Source organism: Salmo salar, chromosome ssa18 (genome assembly GCF_905237065.1).
Source record: "Salmo salar chromosome ssa18, Ssal_v3.1, whole genome shotgun sequence".
Taxonomy (NCBI): Eukaryota; Metazoa; Chordata; class Actinopteri; order Salmoniformes; family Salmonidae; genus Salmo; species Salmo salar.
The window spans coordinates 62,790,848-62,802,591 of record NC_059459.1 but is presented as its reverse complement, the minus strand read 5'-3'; the positions used below and the strand labels follow the sequence as shown (position 1 = coordinate 62,802,591).

At 42.5% G+C, this 11,744-nt stretch overlaps 1 protein-coding gene across 10 annotated transcripts in view; it reads left to right on the top strand.

The window, feature by feature from the left end:
* Positions 1–2,660: 2,660 nt before the first annotated feature.
* Positions 2,661–11,744, top strand: part of LOC106577625 (multiple PDZ domain protein) — a 69,392-nt gene continuing 60,308 nt past the window's right edge. For all 10 annotated transcript variants that reach the window (XM_045701378.1, XM_045701379.1, XM_014155881.2 and 7 more), the window contains exons 1-3: positions 2,661–2,765; positions 8,254–8,339; positions 10,846–11,012. In XM_045701378.1, coding sequence (XP_045557334.1) covers positions 8,324–8,339; positions 10,846–11,012 — 183 coding nt within the window. In that variant the 5' untranslated portion in view covers positions 2,661–2,765; positions 8,254–8,323. The remainder of the gene's footprint in view (positions 2,766–8,253; positions 8,340–10,845; positions 11,013–11,744) is intronic.

Below are 11,744 nucleotides of genomic sequence, written 5' to 3'. Positions count from 1 at the left end.
AAGTGCCTTCCTCACCATCTTAAATAAGCATGCCCCACTCAAAAAAAATTGAACTAGGAATAGATATAGTCCTTGGTTCACACCAGACCTGTCTGCCCTTGACCAGCACAAAAACATCCTGTGGCGTTCTGCATTAGCATCGAATAGCCCCCGTGATATGCAGCTTTTCAGGGAAGTTAGGAGCAAATATACACAGGCAGTTAGAAAAGCTAAGGCTAGCTTTTTCAAACAGAAATTTGCATCCTGTAGTACTAACTCAAAAAAGTTCTGGGACACTGTAAAGTCCATGGAGAATAAGAGCACCTCCTCCCAGCTGCCCACTGCTCTGAGGCTAGGAAACACTGTTACCACCGATAAATCCACTATAATTGAGAATTTCAATAAGCATTTCTCTACGGCTGGCCATGCTTTTCACCTGGCTACCCCTACCCCGGTCAACTGCCCGGCACCCTCCACAGCAACCCGCCAAAGCCCCCACCATTTCTCCTTCACCCAAATCCAGATAGCTGATGTTCTGAAAGAGCTGCAAAATCTGGACCCCTACAAATCAGCCGGGCTAGACAATCTGGACCCTCTCTTTCTAAAATTATCTGCCGAAATTGTTGCAACCCCTATTACTAGCCTGTTCAACCTTTCTTTCGTATCGTCTGAGATTCCCAAAGATTGGAAAGCTGCCGCGGTCATCTCCCTCTTCAAAGGGGGTGACACTCTAGATCCAAACTGCTACAGACCTATATCTATCCTACCCTGTCTTTCTAAGGTCTTCGAAAGCCAAGTTAACAAACAGATTACCGACCATTTAGAATCCCACCGTACCTTCTCCGCTATGCAATCTGGTTTCAGAGCTGGTCATGGGTGCACCTCAGCCACGCTCAAGGTCCTAAACGACATCATAACCGCCAGCGATAAGAGACATTACTGTGCAGCCGTATTCATCGACCTGGCCAAGGCTTTCGACTCTGTCAATCACCACATTCTTATTGGCAGACTCGACAGCCTTGGTTTCTCAAATGATTGCCTCGCCTGGTTTACCAACTACTTCTCTGATAGAGTTCAGTGTGTCAAATCGGAGGGCCTGTTGTCCGGACCTCTGGCAGTCTCTATGGGTGTGCCACAGGGTTCAATTCTCGGGCCGACTCTCTTCTCTGTATACATCAATGATGTTGCTCTTGCTGCTGGTGATTCTCTGATCCACCTCTACGCAGACGACACCATTCTGTATACTTCTGGCCCCTCTTTGGACACTGTGTTAACTAACCTCCAGACGACCCTCAATGCCATACAACACTCCTTCCGTGGCCTCCAACTGCTCTTAAACGCAAGTAAAACTAAATGCATGCTATTCAATCAATCACTGCCCGCACCTGCTCGCCCGTCCAGCATCACTACTCTGGATGGCTCTGACTTAGAATACGTGAACAACTACAAATAACTGGGTGTCTGGTTAGACTGTAAACTCTCCTTCCAGACTCACATTAAGCATCTCCAATCCAAAATTAAATCTAGAATCGGCTTCCTATATCGCAACAAAGCATCCTTCACTCATGCTGCCAAACATACCCTCGTAAAACTGACCATCCTACCGATCCTCGACTTCGGGATGTCATCTATAAAATAGCCTCCAACACTCTACTCAACAAACTGGATGCTGTCTATCACAGTGCCATCCGTTTTGTCACCAAAGCCCCATACACTACCCACCATTGCGACCTGTACGCTCTCATTGGTTGGCCCTCGCTTCATACTCGTCGCCAAACCCACTGGCTACAGGTTATCTACAAGTCTCTCCTAGGTAAAGCCCCGCCTTATCTCAGCTCACTGGTCACCATAGCAGCACCCACTCGTAGCACGCGCTCCAGCAGGTATATCTCACTGGTCACCCACACAGCCACCCACACTTTCCTTCCAGTTCTCTGCTGCCAATGACTGGAACGAACTGCAAAAATCTCTGAAGCTGGAGACTCATATCTCCCTCACTAGCTTTAAGCACCAGCTGTCAGAGCAGCTCACAGATCACTGCACCTGTACATAGATGGGCTGTTTACAGATGGGCTATCTACCTACCTCATCCCCATACTGTATTTATTTATTTATTTATCTTGCTCCTTTGCACCCCAGTATCTCTACTTGCACATTCATCTTCTGCACATCTACCATTCCAGTGTTTAATTGCTATATTGTAATTTCTTCGCCACCATGGCCTATAGACTTTTTGTTTTCTTTTGTTCTACTGTATTATTGACTGTATGTTTTGTTTATTCCATGTGTAACTCTGTGTTGTTGTATGTGTCGAATTGCTATGCTTTATCTTGGCCAGGTCGCAGTTGCAAATGAGAACTTGTTCTCAACTAGCCTACCTGGTTAAATAACGGTGAAATAAAAAAATACAAAAAACTTGCCTTTTGCAATACCCATGATTATAAAAATAGACCCCCTTATAAAATTGCCCAATGCATATGAAATAAATCCCCAATCAAGTCTGTCTGAGTGCAATACTTGAGATGATTGAGATGCAGAACAGCAGGCTGCACTTTAGGCCTAGTTGTCATGGTATCCACCAAGCGGCGCTTGTGACCTCCCAATAAACTTCCACCGTCTCTCCTATAGCTGGTCTCGATCTCAACTCTCGGTGACGCTGTTGCTGCGAATGTCTATTGAATATCGAGTTACAATACGCCCCATCTTTAAGCCCAGTCTATGCGCCGTTAGCCGGAGTACAACAGGACACGTCCTGTGTAAGCCGCCAGCCAAGGGTCAACGCCTGTGTAAGTTTCCTTCGTTCCTATAATACTCCTTTCAATGCATTTGACAAGATAAAAGTTAATAAGCGTTTCGGATACATATGTAACGCTGAATTCCGAGTTTGGATTTTGAGCAACAGTGTTGCTATTGTAAAGGCTACGTTCTCTGACTCTCGCGCGGTCAATGTTTCCAACGACATCTGTATTTTCTCTCCCATAGCCTATATGATATGTTTATAGTTTTGTGGGAATGTTTCAAGCACTTGGGCGGTTTCATTACGTTGTCACAACGTTATACAACGTCTTTGGCGTCTCTGATAATGTCGAATACCTGTTGATTCAATATCCTGAAGAAGAGATGGAGAAGGAGGGGGAGTTGAGAAAAGCGGATTGTATTCATTGCCTTCTGTTGCCGAGGCGAGGCTAGATTTAAAATAATACTATATAAACGTATAAACAGACAGTGCCGACACTTGTACAAACACATTTCAGTTTGTTAAATATGCCTTGAGTGAGCGGTGAACGAAAACTATACTATAGTGGTGTTATGGATCCATAGTTAGAACTATCCCAGCTAGCACATAACGTTTCTTAGAGCTTGGTAAGAGCCAGTGGCGTGTATTGATGGAGGCCATGGGAAGCCAAGCTTCCCACAAAAAATTACCAAGAAAAAAAAAAACATAAAATGTATCTTTCATCTCTGTGTTTTCATAATTGTCCTTAAATTCACAAGAGGCTGAATGTAACGTAAACTCACTCACTTTTGTACATCGCCTTGGTCCGTACAATTGACCTTATTTTAGCACCCCAAAAACAATACTTCTAGATCAACTGTAATGTCAATATCATTGTAAAGCACAATTTCTCCCCTTTCCAACAAAATTAATGACATGACCTCCACGCTGCCCGTTTCTGCATAATTCAAGAAGGCAATGAGCTCCTTCGGGTCTTTTAAAAATGGCGGGTGGGGAAGCGAAACTAATGCGTGATAGTGAGAAGGAGAGGAGATGTGTGGGAAAACTGCTTTTTTTCACTCAATCTGGCCAACTTATCACCTTATCGTGTCTAAAATGTAAATAAAACACTATAAAGAGTTTATATAATGTGCCATTACATACCTATTTGAAGGTTTGTGTCGAATTTCAATCGGGTTTTTAGGGCGGGGCTAAAGTGATCTTCAGAAGTAAACAGCGGCTTTGAAAGTCATGATCGCTTACAGTGATGACTCAAAAAATGACTAGGTATCCCCCCCTTACCCCGTCACTGTCCATTTCTTGTTTTTAAACGATGAGAGAAGTGTTACACCTGGTGGAGAGAGATTGTAAGACAGAAATAGTTGCTTTATGCGTGCTGTACGTTACGGCATGACACGTCACGATGTAACGGAGGGTCAGTTTTTTTCAACTTTTTTCCAATACTATAGAGCCATTACCATGTCGATCAACGCTTGAATAGAAACGTAGTTCACACCCCAGATTTGGAAGTCAACACAGTCGCTACAGTCCCATTCGTTTTCTTTGTAGCCTCATTTGAATGGATCAGAATTGCTGTTATAATCATTGCCCAGTATGAAGAATTAAGTAAAATCCACAAGTCAAAATCCCTAACTCCATCCAGCTAATTTAGGAAAGGGCTGATTTTAGCTATCTATCCACCAAAGTTAAAAAACACAACAAGAGAAAAAAACTACATTTGTTGCATATCATTTGATGTTTTGCTCTAGATGTGATGTGATTAGTGTGAAGCCAAATCCAAAACAGGCTTCCCTTGACACTTTTTTTGGGTGTGCCAGGACCATTCACAGTTGAGCTCACTCAGTTTAGCTCAAAGCTGATTGGCTATTATATTATATTTTTTGTAAAGTTTTTTTTAATCAAGGGTGGACAAATGCTCTCTGGCTTCCCTTGCATGCAACGCTACGGCGGAAACAATCTCATGGGCTACACATACAGAGACAGAGAGGCTCTGTTTCGCTCGCTCAGATGCTTTCTCTGGGGAGATAACGTAAACTTACCCCATTCCGTACAAATGTGCGCAACACACACACACACAGAAATCAGAACCATGGACAGCCAAATAATATTTAGCCTACGTTGATTGGACTAAATTGTTTTTGGTGTCTTTTAGTTGTCACTGTATTAGACTAAGCAGAGGTGATTTGATGATGCTGAAATGGTGCTGGAATAGTGGATGCAGCTTCTGTTTTCTTTGTGACTTGTAGTTACTCTCCATGGTTCTAAATAGTTGTTTAGTAGTCTGAAAATGTCAAACATTCACTTGCTCAATGGGGGGGGCATTTCATTACTTTACAGAACGTTTTTAAAAGTTCAAACATGCTTACATTTAATAAAAATGTTGGTGATGTTCTAGGAATGTTCTCCATCTGGTTTGTTCATCTGTGGGAATTTCAATTCTTCAGCATTACATTTTCTGCAGGTTTCCTCATGGTTATATTTAGTCATGTTCTCAGAACATTAAGAAAACGTTCCATAAAAACCATAAGAAAACATTAGTGGCGTTGTAAGAATGTTATTTAAAAAGCGATAAATTCCGTTCTCAGCTTCAACAAAACTCTATTCTCGATCTTGTTAAGTGTGTTCAGGTGTCTTGGCCACGCCCACTTATTAACCACACCTTATCTTATGGACAGACGTTCCGCTAGCGGAACCCCTGGCCAACAGCCAGTGAAATAGCAGGGCGGCAAATTCAAAACAACAAAAATCTCATAATTAAAATTTCTCAAACATACAACTACTATACACCATTTTAAAGATAATCTTCCGTTAATCCAACCACATTGTCCGATTTCAAAAACGCTTTACGGCGAAAGCATAACATTAGATTATGTTAGGACAGTGCCTAAACAAGAAAAAACACACAGCCATTTTCCAAGCAAGGAGAGGCGTCACAAAACCAGAAATACAGCTAAAATTAATCACTAACATTTGATCTTCATCAGATGGCACTCATAGGACTTCATGTTACACAATACATGTATGTTTTGCTCGATAAAGTTCATATTTATATCCATAAACCCCATTTTACATTGGCGCGTGATGTTCAGAAAATGTATTGCCTCCAAAACTTCCGGTGAATGAGCACATCAATTTACAAAAATACTCATCATAAACGTTGATAAAGTTTACAACAGTTATTGAAAGAATTATAGATACACTTCTCCTTAATGCAACCGCTGTGTCAGATTTCAAAATAGCTTTACGGCGAAAGCACATTGTTCAATATTCTGAGTACAGAGCTCAGCCATCAAAGCAAGCTATACAGTTACCCGCCAAGTTCTGGAGTCAACTAAACTCAGAAATAGTATTATAAATCTTCACTTACCTTTGCTGATCTACATCGGAATGCACTCCCATGACTCCCACTTCCACAAGAAATGTTTGTTTTGTTCGATAAACTCCATATTTATGTCCAAATACCTTCTTTTGTTCTCGCGTTCAGATCACTATCCAAAGGCAAAATGTGCGAGCACAAAACCCGAGACGAAAAGTCAAAATGTTCCTTTACCATTCGTAGAAACATGTGAAACGATGTTTACAATCAATCCTTAGGGTCTTTTTAACATAAATCTTCGATAATATTCCAACCGGACAATAGCGTATTCATTACAGAGGAAAAAGAAGGAGCGGCGCGCCTGCATGAGGGCGCCTGTGTGGGCGCGCGGTAAACAACTCACTGGTCCCAGGCTTGAGACAGCTCTTATTCTCTGCCCAGTAACAGTAGAAGCATGAAACAAGGTTCTAAAGACTGTTGACATCTAGTGGAAGCCTTAGGAAGTGCAAAATGACCCCACAGACACTGTAGTTTGAAAGGCAATCAATTGAAAAACTACAACCCTCAGATTTCCCACTTCCTGGTTGGATTTTTCTCAGGTTTTTGCCTGCCATATGAGTTCTGTTATACTCACAGACATCATTCAAACAGTTTTAGAAACTTCAGAGTGTTTTCTATCGAAATCTACTAATAATATGCAAATATTTGAGTAGTGAGTAGCAGGCAGTTTACTCTGGGCACGCTTTTCATCCGAACGTGAAAATACTGCCCCCTATCCCTAACAGGTTTAATGAGTGCTTGTTTCCTTTGAAATTTTCGCTTACATTCTCAGAATGTTTCCATTTTACCGGTCAGGAAATGTATGGCTTCGTTCCCAGAACCAATTGGAAACCAAAAACGTATGTCCCACAACTACAAAGAAACCAGATGTGCTAGCTGGTGTCCCTAGAAGAAAACAACTTCAAGAAACCATTAACCTATTAACTGTCAATCTGTTTGTCCAAACCAAGTGATAGGCCCTAAATAAAGCTTGAAGTTGTTTCTATTTTGGTTTCAAACTCGTTTTTATATTGGGTGACAAAAATGGCTATTGTCTGTAAGTTTATAGACATTTGCTGTAAATATTGCCTACTGATAGGCCTATAGGCTATTCTATGGCTGATAATGCCATGAGAATTGGTTATTCAGCATATGCACCTGCACCTAATGATTGAGCTAATATAAGATTTAAGCAAATGAAATAATTAAGATCCTCCCCATACCACTTCTCATTGATAATGGATCAATGCAATTAAAGAAACTGTTTTCTATCAATGTGCTTGCATGGTATGACTGGAGTGGGTATGACAAGGTTACAGAGCAGTTAGTAAGACGATTTACTGTATAACAACTAAATATGCAATATTTAACTTCCAGGTATTGTACCTTTTGATGTATAAAAAATGTCTCAATATAAAAGGAAGACATTTCATTCACATTAGAACATTGACTTCATCTGCATCACTTAACCTTTCAGTTTTAAAAGCATCACTGTGCCTTGGTATAGTAACACACAACTTATTTCTGAATGTATTAGTGGATACTTGATTTACAGTAACTGAGATGTGATATGGCTATTGATTAGGCTACTGAGCATAGAAGCAGAACACCTGCCTGTTTGGCCTAACATGCATAGTTAATGACTTTGCCAAGGCCACACAGATGACTGGCGGTGACATACATGTCACAAAGCCATTGCCAATGTCAGTTAAGGCCCCAGGAATGGCAATTGGCAAATGTTAATCCCTGAATAAGAGCATTAGTGAAATACAAAGGCCCCATCAACCTGCATGTGCCTAGTAAATACCTACTTCTTCTAGTAGTATTGTAGCACCTGCACAAAACCTTTGTTCTGTAATGTAGCAGCTCTCATCTTTAGCATAAAAAAAAAATATTCAGCATAAAAATGTGTATTTTATATTATGTCCTGTGAAGTATGACAATTCAGAGAGTAGACTGCTGAGATATTTTAATTGTCGGTCAGTCTTTTAAGAGCACACTGGTCAGAGTGTACATGGATATCAACACTGAATGACTAAGTAGCCTATGTGATAATGATTGACAAAAGTAGCATTGCAACAACACTCGTAATGGTTTCATGTTGATTTCATATTCATTTGGTCAAAGGTCAAATAGGGGGTGCTCATATAGAGGGTGTGTAACACATATGTATATTTTGCAGGCCTTGACTACGTGAAGAGTAACACTCATTGTCTGATAGGCAGCTATCACATCTACCAGGAATAAAAGACATGATTGAGACAATGGGTAAGTGATCAGTCAATGTGTGTTAGAAAAGTGTTGATTGCTAGCGTTGTCAGTTATGTCCAAGGTCTCACAACAAGAAAACAGGGAGAGGTGATAATGTTTTGATGAAGAGAGGGAATTAGATTGATGTTATTATTTATTTAGATAACGTTACTCCCCATCTCCCATCCAAACATAAAAAATCCGGACTAGGCCTCAGTTATTGTAAAATCACCCTATTTCTCTAAGAAACACAGACCCTGAGGAGAATCCTTGTTATGCACGCCCGAACACCCCGCTACGAAAACAACAACGAAGTACCCCCGAAGGTACAAGCCGTTAACAAAGAAATGTGTCTGTCGAGACTCTCGTGTTATTGGTTTGTTTACTGTCTCTGCACAAAGAGGTGGGCTAGCTCTCAGAACGAACAGTGCTTTGGAACTCGTGCACGCCCTATTAGGTGAGAGTCACAGTCCGCGGGCTTTGGAAATTGCCCCGTCCAAACCCATCCTTGGCTAACAAGCCGCTTTGAGGAGGCGAGAAGAGCTTATGCAGGGTCGAGCAAGCAAACTGGAGGACCTTTTTTCTCCGGTTGCCCAGTCCGGACCTGTGCGTCTCTCGGCCGAGCCAAAGCTAACAGCAAATCATTGTTATTCTGAAAGAGAACATCATGTTGAATGGAAGTTAAGCTAAGCCTCAGGGTGGTCTTTCTCTCACCCCCCCCCCCCCCCCAAGAATCATTCACATAGTGCTTCACACATTAGCAAGCACGTGTGTCAACAGGAGCATGTGTTACTTACAGTAGATAAGACTTTAGAAGTCAATTGTAGAATAGACTTCACATTCCTTCAAAACTGGACCCCTCAGAGGTGTATTCTTAGTCACCTCCTGTACTCCCTTTCACCCACGAATGCGTGGCCCGCACACGATTCCAACACCATCAAGTTTGCTGACGACACAATGGTAATGAGACAGCCTACAGGGAGGAGGTCAGAGACTTAGCAGTGTGGTGCCTTGACAACAACCTCTCCCTCAACATCAGTAAGACCAAGGAGCTGATTGTGGACTACAGGAGAAAGAGGGGAGAGCACGCTCCCATCCACATCGCTGTAGTGGAGCTGGTCGAGAGCTTCACATTCGTTGGCCTCCACATCACTAAGGACTTAACATGGTTTACACGCACCCTCACATTAGTGAAGAGGGCACGGCAGCCACTCTTCCCCCTCAGGCGACTGAAACAATTTGGCATGGGTCCTCGGTACCTCCAAAAAGTTATACAGCTGCGCAATCGAGAGCATCTTGACTGACTGTATCACCGCTTGGTATGGCAAATGCACCGCCCTGGACCGCAAAGCGCTACAGAGAGTGGTGCAGAAAGTCTAGTACGAGCTGAGCTCATCCAGGACCTCTATATCAGGTGGTGTCAGGGGAAGGCCTGAAAAATTGCCAAAAAATCCAGCCACCCTAGCCATAGACTGTTCACTCTGCTACCGTCTGGCAAATGGTACTGAAGCATCGGCTCTCGGAACAGCAGGCTCTGAGATAGCTTCTACCCCCCAAGCCATAAAACCGCTAAATAGCCAGACTGCTAAATAGTCAATGAATGGTACCCAAACTATCTTGCACTGACCCTACGCACACTCACTAGACTATATACACACCATATATGTGTTATTTCATAGTTTTGTTGTCTTCACTATTATTCTACAATGTAGAAAATAGTACAAATAAAGAAAAACCCTTGGATGAGTAGGTGTTTAAACGTTTGAGTGGTACTGTACACTTTCAAACTCATCCTATGCTGCCTGCTGCTACTCTGTTCTCTATTTATTCGTATTATTGTCTATCCTGATGCTTTGTCACTTTACCCTGCCTTCATGTACTTTTCTACCTCAAATACCTTGTACCCCTGCACATTGATCTGGTACTGATACTCTCTGTATATAGCTCAATTCTTTTGTGTATTTTATTCCCCTTGTGTTACAATTTTTTATTATTATTGTTTATTGCATATTTGGTAAGCAGTGGAGGCTGCTGAGGGCAGGACAGCTCATAATAATGGCTGGAATGGAGCAAATGGAATGGCATCGAACACATGTAAACCATGTGTTTAATGTATTTGATACCATTCTGCTCTAGCCATTACCACAGGTCCGTCCTCCCCAATTAAGGAGCCACCAACCTCCTGTGTTGGGAAGGGCTTGTAAACAAGCATTTCACAGTAAAGTCTACTTCACCTGTTGTATTCGGTGCATGTGAAATAAATACGTTTTGATATCTCAGCAATCCATCCTAAATGAACACTGCCAACAAAATAGGAACTCTTGGATGTTTAATTACAGGATGTTTTAGAGATGTCAAAGGGGGCATGTCGGCCTCCTATCTAGCTGTACTCAACTTCTAAAGAATTTCAAAACATTTGCGTTGATCACCCTGCATGTTCATACTGATAGCTAACCCTCTCTTCCACTCTTCTCCACGCGGCTGCCTCCCCATGCGGTCACTGGACTATGCAACACTTTTGCAGATACCCAGCGTGCCTTGCAGGCAGTGGAGCGTCTCCAGGCCAAGCTGAAGGACCGGGGGGAGGTCCCCACTGAGGAGAAGCTCAGCCTGCTCAAGTCAGTTCTCCAGAGCCCCCTGTTCCACCAGATTCTGGCCCTGCAGAAGTCTGTCCAGCTCCTCAAAGACCAGGTGGGTAAGATCAGGTTTCTCTTGGGTGTTGGGATGTAGGATCACTAAGTTAGTCAGCTAACTTTGATGAACAATATCAAATATACAGTGCCTTCAAAGTATTCACACCCCTTGACTTTTTCCACATTTTGTTGCGTTACAGCCTGTAAAATCTAAATACATGTAAAATATACTGAACAAAAATATGAACGCAACATGTTGGTCCCATATTTCATGAACTGAAATAACATTTGTTTTCATCCCTGTTAGTATTTCTCCTTTGCCAAGATAATCCAGCCACCTGACAGGTGTGGCATGTCAAGAAGCTGATTAAACAGCATGATCATTACACAGGTGCACCTTGTGCTGGGGACAATAAAAGGCCGCTCTATAATGTGCAGTTTTGTCACACAATGCAATGCCACAGGTGTCTCAAGTTTTGAGGGAGCGTGCAATTGGCATACTGACTGCAGGAATGTCCACCAGACCTGTTGCCAGAGAATTGAATGTTCATTTCTCTACCATAAACCGCCTTAGAGAATTTGTCAGTATGTCCAACCGCAGACCACATGTAACCACGCCAGCCCAGGATCTCCACATCCATCGTCTGAGAGCAGTCACCTGGACAGCTGATGAAACTGAGGAGTATTTCTGTCTGTAGTATAGCCCTTTTGTGGGGGTAAAACAAATGTTGTTTGGCCTGGCTCCTCAGAGGGTGGGCCTAGGCCATCCCAGGCCCAGCCATGTGAAATC